Raw genomic sequence first — 17,558 nt, forward strand, 5'->3', positions numbered from 1 at the left:
ATTCAGCGTCCTAGCTGAGGATGTTATCTTTTGCCTGGAAGACTTACAATAGCCTTTTAACTAATCATGTTTCCTCAGATATCTTACCTTTTCAATATATCTTTCACTAACAAGATTATCATTTTAAGACATAGCAGATCAGGTAATTCTCTACCTCAAAACCTTTGAATGGCTCCCAGTTGTCAACAGTACAAAGTCTTATTCCTTGACAGGAGGTTTAAGGCCCTGGTGCTTTTTCCCTTGAATTTAATTTACTGCATCCTTCTACACACTTCTACACTTCAGACATGTTACTCACTGTCTCCTAAACATACCATTTACTTCCTACCTCCAGGCCTTTGCTTCTGCTAATACCTTATCATGCACTCCCTTCTTTCCTCTTATGCATATCAAAATTCTATTATTTAGCCACTGTAAAGCTATTTGGAGTATCTAACTAGCCACTTGATAAATAACCACTGATGAATTCAGAGTTTTGTTTTGGAAATCCAAGATCATTTTCAGAAATAACCATATGAATTTTACTTCCACATTAGCTGTGAAATTTTTGTTTCATTACATCAATATTTCTTAAATAATCTCTCATAGAGAAATCTCTCAGAGTCTGACATGAGGATAACTTTTTAATTCCTTACTAACTGCTGTTTTTCCTTTTTTCAGATTGTTACCTAGCTTTTTGGGTTTCCTTTGTCTTTTTCGTTTACAAGAAATTCAGTCACAGCCACTGAGTTTATTTTCCATATTGTTCTTCATTAAAAATTTTTTTCTTTAATTAGTTGTATTATATTTGGTTTTTCAGCAAATGCTTAAGGTCCTTTTTAAAGAAAAGAGTGGGGTATAATCAAATAAATAGAAATTGAATTTTTACCCATTAAGTCAGTTCAAATTCCAGCTGTTCAGTCTCTTCAGTGATGGGCTATTTGACATCCTATTCTTTAATAACAAGTTGGTTTTACATGCCTACTCTTCTGTACAATAAATGTACTTCTTTTATAGTACTTATCTTGGTTTTATGTTATATATTTCATTTTTATATCTGTCTTCTCCAGTAGACAGAAATGCAGTGGGATAGAAAGAAAGGTTAGGGCTGGGGCTCTGCGCCTACCATTTATAGCAAAGTGGTCTGAGAGAACTTTAAATTGACTAAGGTTCATCCAGGTTAACATGTAGAGGAGGCAAGAAGTGACATTTCCCTTCAGTCACATAAAAAATGAGAAGAAATACGCAGAGGAGAAGACAAGAGCGTTTTTTCCCTCTCACTGCCTCTACTGAACCCTGGCAATAAAGAAGTCTTCTCTGCCCAGTAATAAAGACCAGGGTGAGAGAAAACATAAGTCCAGTGTGTCATGGTATCTTTTGCAATTAACCAAATCTTACTTATCTTGAGGTCCACTCATATACTATTTCATTTCTGATATGTCTAACGACTGCTCTAGTCATCATTTATTTATAACTCTAACAATACTTATTGTTTGGAAATATGTGTGTGTGTGTGTATATGTATAAGTTTGGTATAAAATAAATATATACATAACTTAGTTTTATAAATATAGATTAAAAAACTAAACGCTAAAAGTTCCAAACGATAAGTAGTATTAATATTGGTATAAATGTTTCCTACCTCGCAGTTGTTTAAGTTCTTTTAAGGAAAGGATCATGCTGTCTGTATATACATCTGTTCAACTTTTATGCCTACTAGAGTTTCTTTCATTCTGCTTATTAGCACATTACCCAAGTTCCATATATACTTTATTAATTTTGAAAGAATACCAAGAGTGTGGAAATATTTGATAACATTAATTACTTATTCATTTAACAGATTTTTTGAGTACCTACTTTATGCAAGACACTGTGCAACTACTGGGAATAAAACAAATTAGGAAAATGTAATGATCACTTTTTAATTTTATTTAATTCACATCTACAGAATGAATCTGTAAATACAAAAATTTTAAACTCTTCTTGCTTTAAGTCAAATTAAATAGTATATGTTAGAGTTAATATAGTCCAATGATTCCAAATATGGGTTTTGTAGTCAGACACTGGCTTTGAGTGGTGTAACCTGAGCAAGTATCTCAATCTTTCTAGGCCTATTTCACCACGTGTAATTTGGAAAAACATAATATCTGTTTTGTAGGATTAAATGAGATAATGTACATAAACTGCTTACCCTGGGGTCTGGCATGTAGTAAGCCCTCAAATTGCAACTCTTATGTAAACTACCTTTTAAGTTGGCTATTTTAAGTGGAACTAGACTTCTACCTCACCAGAGATTATTTTCTGATAACCTTGCTTTTACTTCTGTGTAATAATTTTCAAAGAAGCATTAAAGGGTACGGGGAGGACCTAGAATTTACAACAAAAAGTTCTGGGATCTAACAATACTATGAAATTTACTTAACTTTTCTTTATCTTAGGAGGTGAGTTTTTGTAGCCTTCTATAAGCCTATAGAAGGTTGAAACCAAAGGTAGTATGACCTAGGTCAGAAAAATTACATATGTTTCCTAAGTGTTATTGCTATAATAATTCTGTGTTAAAATATTTTTCCTTTGGAATATAGAATGATATATCAACTTTTCCCCTCCTCTACTTGTTTTTAATTGTTATTTCATTAGGCTATTCATTCAATTGATTGGCATCATGAGGGCAAACAATTCATGTGCAGCCATTCAGATGGTAGCTTGACTTTATGGAACCTGAAAAGCCCAAGTCGTCCTTTCCAGACCACAATTCCACATGGTAAGATGTATGCTTTCAAAAGAAATCAACTCTGGAGATTCAGTGCCGTTACTTGAAGTAGGAAAGTTGGTATCATTATCACTAGAAAGAGGTAATAGGACATAGCTTCTGATTCTAAATACCCCTTTATACCTCCTTCAGATCCCTACATTATGACCCAAAGTTTCTATACTTCCCTTCCTCCTATCTATCAACTTTCCTACATTGTAAGTGATACCTATTCAATTTTGATACCAAAAATTGAATAACTGATGGTTGATGTACCTGAAGCAGAGGAGCTAATATAGGATATTTGATGAATTTTAAGGGGTAAGGAGCTAGTGAGAGAATGGCACTTTATAGATCTGACTCTTGGACCTAATTTCTATACTGCTTTAGAGTCTGTTGTTTTCTAAATTCTCCCATTTATTTCCATTTCTGCCATTTGATTCCACTAAATTATGACTACATGGTTTTTATCGTAGGTTGTATTTATCTTATTATATTCCTCATTGAAAGGAGATATTTAGGATTTATGTTGGATCTGTCTAACTAGGCAGAATAAAAATTTCAAATGTATGAATATTTTTTATTCAGAGCCCATATTATTTTCCCTAATATTGGTGATGATCTGAGTTTCGTGTTTATCTCTTACCATTGGTTGGTTGTAAGAATAAAGAGGTCAAAACCTAGAGGTTAATGAAATACATTCTATTTCATAGTTTCTGAGTGTTTATTATAGTTTCACATTGAGAAAACAGTGGTATGTTTTTATAGTGGGTGAAATCAAAAGATGGAACTATTCCAGCTTGGGTCGGTTTGCCATTTTTTGTACCACAGTTGCATGTTCCACCACAAAAGATTAAATTATTGCAACATTTACCTTAGCAGTTTACTTAGCGATTACCTTACATTTAAAAACTTACTTAGAGACGCTTTATTTATTTATTTATTTAAATAGAAGTACAGTTGATATATTATTTATATCAGTTTCAGGTGTACAACATAGTTTTTCAATATTTTTATAGATTACACTCCAGTTAAAGTTTTTACAAAATAATGGCTATAATTCCCTGTGCTGTACAATATTCCTTATTGCTTATTTATTTTATACATATAAATAAATGTATATGTATCTCTTAATCTCATACCCCTAATTTGCCCCTCCCCCCTTCCGTCTCTACTCTGGTAACCACTAGTTTGTTCTCTATATCTGTGAGTCTGTTTCTGCTTTGTTTTTGTTTTATTTTTTGGTTCCACGTATAAGTGATAACATAGAGTATTTGTCTTTCTTTGAATTATTTAACTTAGCATAGTACTCTATGCTATTCTGCCATCCCTGTTGTTGCAAATGGCAGAATTTCATTCTTTTACATGGCTGAGTAATATCCATTATATAGATGTGAGATATACACACACACACACACACACATATATGATCTGAGTCAAATTTGAAATTCTCATTTTTACTTTGTACTGTTTAAATCTTCACTGTTTTTTATTATTGATTTTTCAATTCTTAGAGAAGTAAGTTAAAATATGTGTTATGAATATTTTCCTTGTACTTCTATTTATTTTTGTTTTTATACTCTAAAAGTCAAATAGCTAAATGTGGCTGATATCGTTTATCAGATATTCTGTGGTTTAACTGGTGTTTGACTAGGAATCAATTTCTGAGAAAGCAGTATTAAAATTTAATGATTATAGAATTGTCTACTTTTCACTTTAATTCTGTACTTTTTTGTTTCATGTATTTTAAGGTTTTATTGTTAGGTAGCTATCATGTCTCCTGTAGAGAACATATAGTTGGGTCTTGCTTTTTTATTCAGTCTTACATAATTTAGTTGGAGTGTTTAGTCCGTTAATATTAAATATAATTACTGATGGGATTGGATTTAGGTATACCAGTTTATTTTTTGTTGTTGTTGGTCCTATTATTTTTTGTTCCTTTTATCTCCCCTTTTTGCCTTCTTTTGGATTATTTGAAAGTTTTTATTATGATTCCATTTGAATTTACATATAGGCAATTTATCTTCACATATTCTTTTTAATCTGTTGCTCTAGGGATTACAATATATTGTACTTCCTTAACTTTCCATATTCTATTAGGGTTAATTGTAACACTTTACATAAAATGTAGAAATTTCACTACCACATATATTTATTTGTCTTCACCCATTGTCCTTCATGCAACAGTTATCATATGTATTACATCTAAATACAATGTTACAATTTTTGCTTTCAATACTCTTTAAGTATTTTTTTATTGATGTATAGTTAACTTACAATGTTTTGTGAGTTTCAGGTGTACAGTGTAGTGATTCAGTTATTTTTATTTTCATACTATATTCCAGTATAGGTTATTACAAGATACTGAATATAATTCACTGTTTGATACAGTAAATCCTTGTTGCTTATCTATTTTATGTATAGTAGTTTATATCTGTTAATCCAATACATGTAATTTGTCCCTCCCAACCTCCCTCCCCTTTGGTAACCATAGATTTGTTTTTTATATTTATAAGTCTGTTTCTGTTTTGTATATAGATTAATTTTTAGATTCCACATATAAGTGATATCATATAGTATTTGTCTTTCTCTGTCTGACTTACTTCACTAAGTATAATATTCTCTAGGTCCATCCATGTTGCTTCAAATGACAATATTTCATTCTTTTTTATGGATGAGTAATATTCCATTGTATTTATATACCACATCTTCTTTATCGATTCATCTGTTGGTGGACATTTAGGTTGTTTCCATGTCTTGGCTATTGTAAATAGTGCTGCTATGAACATTGCAGCGCATGTATCTTTTCAAATTAGAGTTTTCGTTTTTTTCTGGATATATACCCAGGAGTGGGATTGTTGGATCATATGGGTAGCTCTATTTTTAGTTTTTTGAAGAACCTCCATACTATTTTCCATAATGGCTGCACCAATTTACATTCCTTCCAACAACATACAAGGGTTCCCTTTCCTCCACATCTTCTCCAGCATATATTATTTGTAGACATTTTGATGATAACCATTCTAACCAGTGTGAGGTGATAACTCATTGTGGTTTTGACTTGCATTTCTCTAATAATTAGCAATGTTGAGCATCTTTTCATGTGCCTGTTAGCTATCTGTATGTCTTCCTTGGAAAAATGTCTATTTAGGTTTTTGCCCATGTTTTGATTGGGTTTTTTTTTGATATTGAGTTATATGAGCTGCTTGTATATATTGGATATTAACCCCTTGTCAATTGCATCATTTACAAACATTTTCTCCCATTTTGTAGGTTGTCTTTTTATTTTGTTGATGGTTTCCTTTACTCTGTAAAAGCTTTTAAGTTTGATTAAGTGCCATTTGTTTATTTTTGCTTGGATTTCTTTTGCCTTGGGAGACTGATCAAAGATAATATTGCTACGATTTATATCAGAGAATATTTTGCCTATGTTCTGTTCTGGGAGTTTTATGGTGTCAAGTCTTGTATTTAAGTCTTTAAACCATTTTGAGTTTATATTTGTATCTGGTGTGAGGAAGTGTTCAAATTTCATTGATTTATATGTAGCTGTCCAGCTTTCCAAGCACCCCTTGCTGAAGAGACTATTTTTTCTCCATTGTATATTCTTGCCTCCTTTCTCGTAGATTAATTGACCATAAGTTGTGGGTTTATTTCTGGGCTCTCTGTCCTGTTCCATTGATCTATGTGCCTTTTTTAGTGTGTGCAAGTACCACACTGTTTTGATGACTGTAGCTTTTTCTGAAGTCTGTAAGGGTTATACCTCCAGCTTTGTACTTTTTCCTCAGAATTGCTTTGACAATTCTGGGCCTTTTGTGGTTCCATATAAATTTTAGGATTGATCTAGTTCTGTGAAAAATGTCATGGATATTTTGATAAAGATTGCACTAAATCTGTAGTTTGCTTTGGGTAGTATGGCCGTTTTTAACAATATTAATTCTTCCAATCCAAGAGCATGGAATATATATTTTTTTAAATCACTTTTAGTTTCATTTATCAAAGTTTTATAGTTTTCAGTGTAAGGTCTTTCACCTCCTTGGTTAAGTTTATCCCTAGGTATTTTATATTTTTGATGCAATTTTAAACAGGATTTTTCTTTTATTTTCTCTTTCTGACATTTCATTGTTAATATAAAGAAATACAACAGATTTATGTATATTAATCTTGTATTCTGCTACCTTGCTGACTTCTTTTATTAATTCTGATAGTTTCTATGTGGAAACTTTAGGGTTCTCTACATACAGTACCATGTCATCTTCATAGAGTGACAGTTTTACCACTTCCTTTCCAGTTTCTTATTGCTGTGGTTAGGTTAGGACTTCCAATACTACGTTAAATAGAAGTGGTGAGAGTGAACATCCTTGTCTTGCTCCTGAGTTTAGCAGGAAGTCTGTCAGCTTTTCACTGTTGAGTATTATATTGGCTCTGTGTTTGGTGTAAATGGAAATGGCCTTTATTATGTTGAGATATGTTCCTTATACCCACTTTGATGAGAGTTTTTATTATGAATGGATGTTGAATTTTGCCAAATGCGTTTTCTGTGTCTGTTGAGATTATGATGTGATTTTTATTTTTTCTTTTGTTAATGTGGTGTATCACATTGATTGGTTTGTGAATATTGAACAATCCTCATGACCCTGGAATAAAACAAACTTGATCATGGTATATGATCCTTTTTATGTATTGTTGGATTTGATTTGCTAATATTTTGGTGGGGATTTTTGCGTCTATATTCATCAGAGATATTGGCCTGTAATTTTCTTTTCTTTCTTTCTTTTTTTTTTTAGTGTATTTGTTTGGTTTTGGTATCAGGGTGATGGTGGCTTTATAGAATGAATTAGAGAGTGTTCTATTCTCTTCAGTTTTTTGGAATAGTTTGAAAAGGATAGGAATAAGTTATTCTTTGTATGTTTGGTAGATTTCCCCAGTGAATCTGTCCAGTACTGGACTTCTATTTGCAGGGAATTTTTTTTTTAAGATTTATTCATTATTTATTTATTTATTTTTGGTTGCATCGGGTCTTAGTTGCAGCACTCGGGACCTTCATTGAGGCATGTGGGCTCTTCATCATGGTGCATGGGCCTGTCTCTTGTTGCTGCATGTGGGTTTCTCTCTAGGTGTGGCGTGTAGGTTTTCTCTCTCTAGTTGTGGTGCGCAGGCTCCAGAGTGAGTGGGCTCTGTAGTTTGCAGCACGTGGACTCTCTCGTTGAGGTACATGAGCTCAGTAGTTGTGACACACAGGCTTAGTTGCCCCATGGCATGTGGGATCTTAGTTCCTTGACCAGGGATCAAACCCCTGTCCCCTGCATTGTAAGGTGGATTCTTTGCCACTGGACCACCAGGGAAGTCCCTAATTTTTTTTTTTTTCATTTATTACAGATTCTATTTTACTTCTAGTGATTGGTCTGTCCACATTATCTGTTTCTTCTTGACTAAGTTTTGGCAGGCTGTATGTTTCTAGAAACTTGTCCATTTTTTCCAAGTTGTCTAGTTTTTGGCATATAATAGCTGTTCATAGTATTTTCTTATGATGTTTTGTGTTTCTGTGCTATCAGTTATTATTTCTCCTCTTTCCTTTCTTATTTTGTTTATTTGGGTCCTCTTTCTTTTCTTCTTTGTGACCTTGGCTAGTGAATTGTCGGTTTTGTTTATCTTTCAAAAAAACGGCTCTTGGTTTCATTGCTCTTTTCTGTTATATTTTAAATCTTTATTTATTTCTTCTCTGATCTTTATTATTTCTTTCTTTCTGATAACTTTAGGCTTTTTTGTTCTTTTTTTCTAATTCTTTAAGGTGGTCACTTAGGCTGTTTGAGATTTTTGTTGTTTCTTGACAAAGAGCTGTATCAGTATAAACTGCCCTCTTAGAAATGCTTTTGCTGCATCCCATAGATTTTGTAAGGTTCTGTATTCATTGCTATTTGTCTTGAGGTATTTTCTGATTCTTCTCTGATTTCATCGTTGACCGATTGGTTTTTTTAGTAGCATGTTGTTTCGTCTCCATATGTTTCTTATTTTTCCATTTTTCTTTGTATTGTTTATTTCTAGTTTCATACTGTTGTGGTCAGAAAAGATGCTTGAAATAATTTCTGTCCTCTTAAATTTGTTGAGACTTTGTTTTGTGAGCTAATATATGCTCTATCCTAGAGAGTGTTCCATAAATACTTGAAAATAATGTGTTTTCTATTTTTTTTTGGATGTAGTGTCCTGTAGATATAAACTAAGTCCACCTGGTCTCTTGTGTCATTTAGGACCTGTATTGCTTTATTGATTTTCTCTCTGCATGATCTGTCCATTGATGTCAGTCGGGTGTTAACGTCTCCTATTATTATTGTATTCCTGTAAATTTCTCCCTTTATGTCTCTTAGTATTTGTTTTATATATTTACGTGTGCCTGTATTGTATGCTTATATGTTGATGTGTGTAATATCCTCTTCTTATGTTGATTCTGTTATCATTATATAATTCCCTTCTTTGTCTTTGTTATAGACTTTGTTTTAAAGTCTATTTTGCCTGATATGAGTATTGCTACCATCTCTTTCTTCCCATTTCCATTTGCATGAAATATCATTTTCCATCCCCTCACTTTCAGACTCTGTCTTTAGCCCTGAAGTGAATCTCTAGTAGGCAGCATATGGTAGGCTCTTGGGTTATTTATTTTTTATCAACTCTGCCACTCCATGTGTTTTGATCAGAGCATTTATTCCATGTATTGATAGGTATGTATTTATTGTCATTTTATTCCTTGTTTTCAAGTTGACTTTGAAATTTTTCTTTGTTTATTCTTTTTTTTAACATCTTTATTGGGGTATAATTGCTTTACAATGGTGTGTTAGTTTCTGCTTTATAACAAAGTGAATCAGTTATACATATACATATGTTCCCATATCTCTTCCCTCTTGCGTCTCCCTCCCTCCCACCCTCCCTATCCCACCCCTCCAGGCAGTCACAAAGCACCAAGCCGATCGATATCCCTGTGCCATGCGGCTGCTTCCCACTAGCTATCTACCTTATGTTTGTTAGTGTGTATATGTCCATGACTCTCTCTCGCCCTGTCACAGATCACCCTTCCCCCTCCCCATATCCTCAAGTCCGTTCTCCAGTAGGTCTGTGTCTTTATTCCTGTCTTACCCCTAGGTTCTTCATGACATTTTTTTTTCTTCTTAAATTCCATATATATATGTTAGCATATGGTATTTGTCTTTTTCTTTCTGACTTACTTCACTCTGTATGACCGACGCTAGGTCTATCCACCTCATTACAAATAGCTCAATTTCGTTTCTTTTTATGGCTGAGTAATATTCCATTGTATATATGTGCCACATCTTCTTTATCCATTCATCCGATGATGGGCACTTAGGTTGTTTCCATCTCCGGGCTATTGTAAATAGAGCTGCAGTGAACATTTTGGTACATGACTCTTTTTGAATTTTGGTTTTCTCAGGGTATATGCCCAGTAGTGGGATTGCTGGGTCATATGGTAGTGCTATTTGTAGTTTTTTAAGGAACCTCCATACTGTTCTCCATAGTGGCTGAACCAATTCACATTCCCACCAGCAGTGCAAGAGTGTTCCCTTTTCTCCACACCCTCTCCAGCATTTATTGTTTCTAGATTTTTTGATGATGGCCATTCTGACTGGTGTGAGATGATATCTCATTGTAGTTTTGATTTGCATTTCTCTAATGATTAATGATGTTGAGCATTCTTTCATCTGTTTCTTGGCAGTCTGTATATCTTCTTTGGAGAAATGTCTATTTAGGTCTTCTGCCCATTTTTGGATTGGGTTGTTTGTTTTTTTGTTATTGAGCTGCATGAGCTGCTTGTAAATTTTGGAGATCAATCCTTTGTCAGTTGCTTTATTTGCAAATGTTTTCTCCCATTCTGAGGGTTGTCTTTTGGTCTTGTTTATGGTTTCCTTTGCTGTGCAAAAGTTTTGAAGTTTCATTAGGTCCCATTTGTTTATTTTTGTTTTTATTTCCATTTCTCTGGGAGGTGGGCCGGGTCAAAAAGGATCTTGTGATTTATGTCATAGAGTGTTCTGCCTATGTTTTCCTCTAAGAGTTTGATAGTTTCTGGCCTTACATTTAAGTCTTTAATCCATTTTGAGCTTATTTTTGTGTATGGTGTTAGGGAGTGATCTAATCTCATAATTTTACGTGTACCTGTCCAGTTTTCCCAGCACCACTTATTGAAGGATAAGGTGACCATATGTGCGTGGGTTTATCTCTGGGCTTTCTATCCTGTTCCATTGATCTATATTTCTGTTTTTGGGCCAGTACCATATTCTTATAATTACTATAGCTTTGTAGTATAGTCTGAAGTCAGAGAGTGTGATTCCTCCAGCTCCGTTGTTCTTTCTCAGTATTGCTCAGGCTATTCGGGGTCTTTTGTGTTTCCATACAAATTGTGAAATTTTTTGTGCTAGTTCTGTGAAAAATGCCAGTGGTAGTTTGATAGGGATTGCATTGAATCTGTAGATTGCTTTGGGTAGTAGAGTCATTTTCACAATGTTGATTCTTCCAATCCAAGAACATCGTATCTCTCTCCATCTATTTGTATTATCTTTAATTTGTTTCATCAGTGTCTTATAATTTTCTGCATAAAGGTCTTTTATCTCTATGGTAGGTTTAATCCTAGATATTTTATTCTTTTTGTTTCAATGGTAAATGGGAGTGTTTTCTTCATTTCACTTTCAGATTTTTCATCATTAGTGTATAGGAATGCCAGAGATTTCTGTGCATTAATTTTGTATCCTGCTACTTTACCAAATTCATTGATTAGCTCTAGTAGTTTTCTAGTAGCATCTTTAGGATTCTCTATGTATAGTATCATGTCATCTGCAAACAGTGACAGCTTTATTTCTTTTTTTCTGATTTGGATTCCTTTTATTTCCTTTTCTTCTCTGATTGCTGTGCCTAAAACTTCCAAAACTATGTTGAATAAGAGTGGTGAGAGTGGGCGACCTTGTCTTTTTCCTGATCTTAGTGGAAATCCTTTCAGTTTTCACCATTGAGGACAATGTTGGCTGTGTGTTTGTCATAGTCATATATGGCCTTTATTATGTTGAGGAAAGTTCCCTGTATGTCTACTTTCTGCAGGGTTTTTATCATAAATGGGTGTTGAATTTTGTCGAAAGCTTTCTCTGCATCTATTGAGATGATCATATGGTTTTTCTCCTTCAATTTGTTAATATGGTGTATCACATTGATTGATTTGCGTATATTGAAGAATCCTTGCATTCCTGGAATAAGCCCCACTTGATCATGGTGTATGATCCTTTTAATGTGCTGTTGGATTCTGTTTGCTAATATCTTGTTGGGGATTTTTGCATCTATGTTCATCAGTGATATTGGCCTGTAGTTTTCTTCCTTTGTGACATCCTTGTCTGGTTTTGGTATCAGGGTGATGGTGGCCTCGTAGAATGAGTTTGGGAGTGTTCCTCCTTCTGCTATATTTTGGAAGAGTTTGAGAAGGATAGGTGTTAGCTCTTCTCTAAATGTAGATAGAATTCGCTTGTGAAGCCATCTGGTCCTGGGCTTTTGTTTGTTGGAAGATTTTTAATCACAGTTTCAATTTTAGTGCTTGTGATTGGTCTGTTCATATTTTCTATTTCTTCCTGATTCAGTCTTGGAAGGTTGTGCTTTTCTAAGAATGTGTCCATTTCTTCCAGGTTGTCCATTTTATTGGCATATAGTTGCTTGTTGTAATCTCTCATGATCCTTTGTATTTCTGCAGTGTCAGTTGTTACTTCTCTTTTTTCATTTTTAATTCTATTGATTTGAGTCTTCTCCTTTTTTTTCTTGATGAGTCTGGCTAATGGTTTATCAATTTTGTTTACCTTCTCAAAGAACCAGCTTTTAGTGTTATTGACCTTTGCTATCGTTTCCTTCATTTCTTTTTCATTTATTTCTGATCTGATCTTTATGAGTTCTTTCCTTCTGCTGACTTTGGGGTTCTTTTGTTCTTCTTTCTCTAATTGCTTTAGATGCAAGGTTAGGTTGTTTATTCGAGATGTTTCCTGTTTCTTAAGGTGGGATTGTATTCCTATAAACTTCCCTCTTAGAACTGCTTTTGCTGCATCCCATAGGTTTGGGTCGTCGTGTCTCCATTGTCATTTGTTTCCAAATATTTTTTGATTTCCTCTTTGATTTCATCAGTGATCACTTCGTTATTAAGTAGTGTATTGTTTAGCCTCCATGTGTTTGTATTTTTTATAGATCTTTTTCTGTAATTGATATCTAGTCTCATAGCGTTATGGTCAGAAAAGATACTTGATACAGTTTCAGTTTTCTTAAATTTATCAAGGCTTTATTTGTGACACAAGATATGATCTATCCTGGAGAGTGTTCCATGAGCACTTGAGAAAAATGTGTATTCTATTGTTTTTGGATCGAATGTCCTATAAATATCCATTAAGTCCATCTTGTTAAATGTATCATTTAAAGCTTGTGTTTCCTTATGTATTTTCATTTTGGATGATCTGTCCGTTGGTGAAAGTGGGGTGTTAAAGTCCCCTACTATTAATGTGTTACTGTCGATTTCCCCTTTTATGGCTGTTAGTATTTGACTTATGTATTGAGGTGCTCCTATGTTGGGTGCATAAATATTTACAATTCTTATATCGTCTTCTTGGATTGATCCCTTGGTCATAATTTAGTGTCGTTCTTTGTGTCTTCTAATAGTCTTTATTTTAAAGTCTATTTTGTCTGATATGAGAATTGCTACTCCAGCTTTGTCTTGGTTTCCATTTGCATGGCATATCTTTTTCCATCCCCTCACTTTCAGTCTGTTTGTGTCTCTAGGTATGAAGTGGGTCTCTTGTAGACAGCATATATATGGGTCTTGTTTTTGTATCCATTCAGCCCATCTGTGTCTTTTGGTGGGAGCATTTAATCCATTTACATTTAAGGTAATTATCGATATGTATGGTCCTATTCCCATTTTCTTAATTGTTTTGGGTTTGTTATTGTAGGTCTTTTCCTTCTCTTGTGTTTCTTGCCTAGAGCAGGTCCTTTAGCATTTGTTATGAAGCTGATTTGGTGGTGCTGAACTCTCTCAGCTTTTGCTTGTCTGTAAAGGTTTTAATTTCTCCGTCAAATCTGAATGAGATCCTTGCTGGGTAGAGTAATCTTGGTTGTAGGTTTTTCTCCTTCATCACTTTAAATATGTCCTGCCAGTCCCTTCTGGCTTGCAGAGTTTCTGCTGAAAGATCAGCTGTTAACCTTATTGGGATTCTGTTGTGTGTTATTTTTCCCTTGCTGCTTTTAATATTTTTTCTTTGTATTTAATTTTTGACTGTTTGATTAACATGTGTCTTGGCATGTTTCTCTTTGGATTTATCCTGTATGGGACTCTCTGTGCTTCCTTGACTTGATTAACTATTTCCTTTCCCATATTAGGGAAGTTTTCAACTATAATCTCTTCAAATATTTTCTCAGTCCCTTTCTTTTTCTCTTCTTCTTCTGGAACCCCTATAATTCGATTGTTGGTGCGTTTAATGTTGTCCCAGAGGTCTCTGAGACTGTCCTTAGTTCTTTTCATTCTTTTTTCTTTATTCTGCTCTGCAGTAGTTACTTCCACTATTTTATCTTCCAGGTCACTTATCTGTTTTTCTGTCTTAGTTATTCTGCTATTGATCCCATCTAGAGTATTTTTAATTTCATTTATTGTGTTGTTCATCATTGCTTGCTTCATCTTTAGTTCTTCTAGGTCCTTGTTAAATGTTTCTTGCATTTTCTCTATTCTATTTCCAAGATTTTGGATCATCTTTACTATCATTATTCTGAATTCTTTTTCAGGTAGACTGCCTAATTCCTCTTCATTTGTTAGGTCTGGTGGGTTTTTATCTTGCTCCTTCATCTGCTGTGTGTTTTTCTGTCTTCTCATTTTGCTTATCTTACTGTATTTGGGGTCTCCTTTTTGCAGGCTGCAGGTTCGTAGTTCCCGTTGTTTTTGGTGTCTTTCCCCAGTGCCTAAAGTTGTTTCAGTGGGTTGTGTAGGCTTCCTGGTGGAGGGGACTAGTGCCTGTGTTCTGGTGGATGAGGCAGGATCTTGTCTTTCTGGTGGGCAAGTCCACATCTGGTGGTGTGTTTTGGGGTGTCTGTGGACTTATGATTTTAGGCAGCCTCTCTGCTAATGGGTGGGGTTGTTTTCCTGTCTTGCTAGTTGTTTGGCATAGGGTGTCCAGCACTGTAGCTTGCTGTTCGTTGAGTGAAGCTGGGTGCTGGTGTTGAGATGGAGATCTCTGGGAGATTTTCACCGTTTGATATTACATGGAGCTGGGAGGTCTCTTGTGGACCAGTGTCCTGAAGTTGGCTCTCCTACCTCAGGGGCACAGCACTGACTCCTGGCTGCAGCACCAAGAGCCTTTCATCCACATGGCTCAGAATAAAAGGGAGAAAAAGTAGAAAGAAAGGAAGAAGGAAAGAAGGAAAGAAAGGAAGGAAGGAAGGAAGGAAGAAAGGAAGGAAGGAGGGAACAAGGGAAGGAGGGAAGGAAGGAAGGAAGAAAGGAAGGAAAGAAAGAGGAAAGAGGATAAAATAAAATAAGATAAAATAAAATAAAGTTATTAAAATAAAAATTATTATTAAGAAAAAATTTTTTAAAAAGAAAAAAACGGATAGATAGAACCCTAGGACAGATGGTGACAGCAAAACTATAGAGACAAAATCTCACAGGAAGCATACACATACACACTCACAAAAAGAGGAAAAGGGGAAAAAATAGTCAGTCTTGCTCTCAAAGTCCACCTCCTCAATATGGGATGATTCGTTGTCTATTCATGCATTCCACAGATGCAGGGTACATCAAGTTGATTGTGGAGCTTTAATCCGCTGCTTCTGAGGCTGCTGGGAGAGATTTTCCTTTCTCTTCTTTGTTCGCACAGCTCCCGGGGTTCAGCTTTGGGTTTGGCCCTGCCTCTGCGTGTAGGTCGCCGGAGGGCGTCTGTTCTTCGCTCAGACAGTACGGGGTTAAAGGAGCAGCTGCTTCGGGGACTCTGGCTCACTCAGGCCAGGGGGAGGGAGGGGTGCGGATGCGGGACGCGCTTGCGGCGGCAGAGGCCGGCGTGACGTTGCACCAGCTGGCGGCGCTCCGTGCGTCTCCCATGGAAATTGTCCCTGGATCACAGGACCCTGGTAGTGGCGGGCTGCAGAAGTTCCCGGGAGGGGAGGTGGGGATAGTGACCTGTGCTCGCACACAGGCTTCTTGGTGGCGGCAGCAGCAGCCTTAGCATCTCATGCCCGTCTCGGGGGTCCGCACTGTTAGCTGCGGCTCGTGCCCGTCTCTGGAGCTGCTTTAAGCAGCGCTGTTAATCCCCTCTCCTCGCGCACCAGGAAACAAAGAGGGAAGAAAAAGTCTCTTGCCTCTCTGGCAGGTCCAGACTTTTCCCCGGACTCCCTCCCGGCTAGCCGTGGTGCACTAACCCCTTCTGGCTGTGTTCACTCCGCCAACCCCAGTCCTTTCCCTGGGATCCTACCGAAGCCGGAGCCTTAGCTCCCAGCCCCGCCCGCCCCGGCAGGTGAGCACACAAGACTCTCGGGCTGGTGAGTGCCAGTTGGCACCAATCCTCTGTGTGGGAATCTCTCCACTTTGCCCTCCGCACCCCTGTTGCTGTACTCTCCTCCGCGGCTCCGAAGCTTCCTCCTCCGCCACCTGCTGTCTCCGCCCATGAAGCAGCTTCCTAGTGTGTGAAGACTTTTCCTCCTTCACAGCTTCCTCCCACTGGTGCAGGTCCCGTCCCTATTCTTTTGTCTCTGTTTATGCTTTTTTCTTTTGCCCTACCCAGGTACGTGGGGAGTTTCTTGCCTTTTGGGAGGTCTGAGGTCTTTTGCCATTGTTCAGTAGGTGTTCTGTAGGAGTTGTTCCACATGTAGATGTATTTCTGGTGTATCCGTGGGGAGCAAGGTGATCTCCGCATCTTACTCTTCCGCCATCTTCCCGATTCCCCCCACTCTGTGGTTTTGATTGGCATTTCCCAAATGAGTAAAGATGTTGAGCATCTGTTCATGTGCTTGTTGCCTGTTTCTGTGTATTCTTTGGAGAAATGTCTATTCAGTTGCTTTGCCCATTTACAAACTGAAGGGTTTTTTTTTAAATTATGGAGTTGTAACAGTTCACTGTACATTCTGAATACACATCTCTTATTAAATATATGATTTGAAAATACTTTCTCCTGTTCTGTATGTTGTCTTTTCACTTTCTTAATGGTGCCCTTTAAGCACAAAATTTTAAATTTTGATAAAGCTCATTTTATCTGCTTTTGATTTTATTGTTTATGCCTTTAGTATAGTATCTAAGAAATAATTGCCTAACCTAAGGTCACAAAGATTTATTCCTATTTTCCTCTAACAGTATATAATTTTTTTTTTTTTTTTTTTTGCGATATGCGTGCCTCTCACTGTTGTGGCCTCTCCCGTTGCGGAGCACGGGCTCCAGACGCGCAGGCTCAGTGGCCATGGCTCACGGGCCCAGCCACTCCGCGGCATGTGGGATCTTCCTGGACCAGGGCACGAACCCGTGTCCCCTGCATCGGCAGGCGGACTCTGAACCACTGCACCACCAGGGAAGCCCTAACAGTATATAATTTTAGCTCTTATATTTAGGTCTGTGATCCATTTTGAGGTAGTTTTTATGAATGGTGTAAGGAAGAGGTTCAGTATCATTCTTTTGCATGAGGATATTTTATTGTTCCAGCATCATTTGTTAAAAAGATTATTTACCCATTGAATTTTGTTGGCACCCTTTTTGAAAATTAATTTACGAATAATGTAAGAGTTTATTTTTGTATTCTCAGTTCCATTCCATTAATCTATATGCCAGCACCACACTGTCTTG

The 17,558-nt window shown here is 36.3% G+C and overlaps 1 protein-coding gene across 7 annotated transcripts in view; it reads left to right on the forward strand.

The window, feature by feature from the left end:
• The window catches only part of STXBP5L (syntaxin binding protein 5L), a 364,746-nt gene that overhangs the window by 152,636 nt on the left and 194,552 nt on the right, over nucleotides 1-17,558 (forward strand). For all 7 annotated transcript variants that reach the window (XM_060298126.1, XM_060298127.1, XM_060298125.1 and 4 more), the window contains one exon: nucleotides 2,617-2,740. In XM_060298126.1, coding sequence (XP_060154109.1) covers nucleotides 2,617-2,740 — 124 coding nt within the window. The remainder of the gene's footprint in view (nucleotides 1-2,616; nucleotides 2,741-17,558) is intronic.

The sequence above is a fragment of the Globicephala melas genome, chromosome 4 (assembly GCF_963455315.2).
Source record: "Globicephala melas chromosome 4, mGloMel1.2, whole genome shotgun sequence".
Lineage (NCBI taxonomy): Eukaryota > Metazoa > Chordata > Mammalia > Artiodactyla > Delphinidae > Globicephala > Globicephala melas.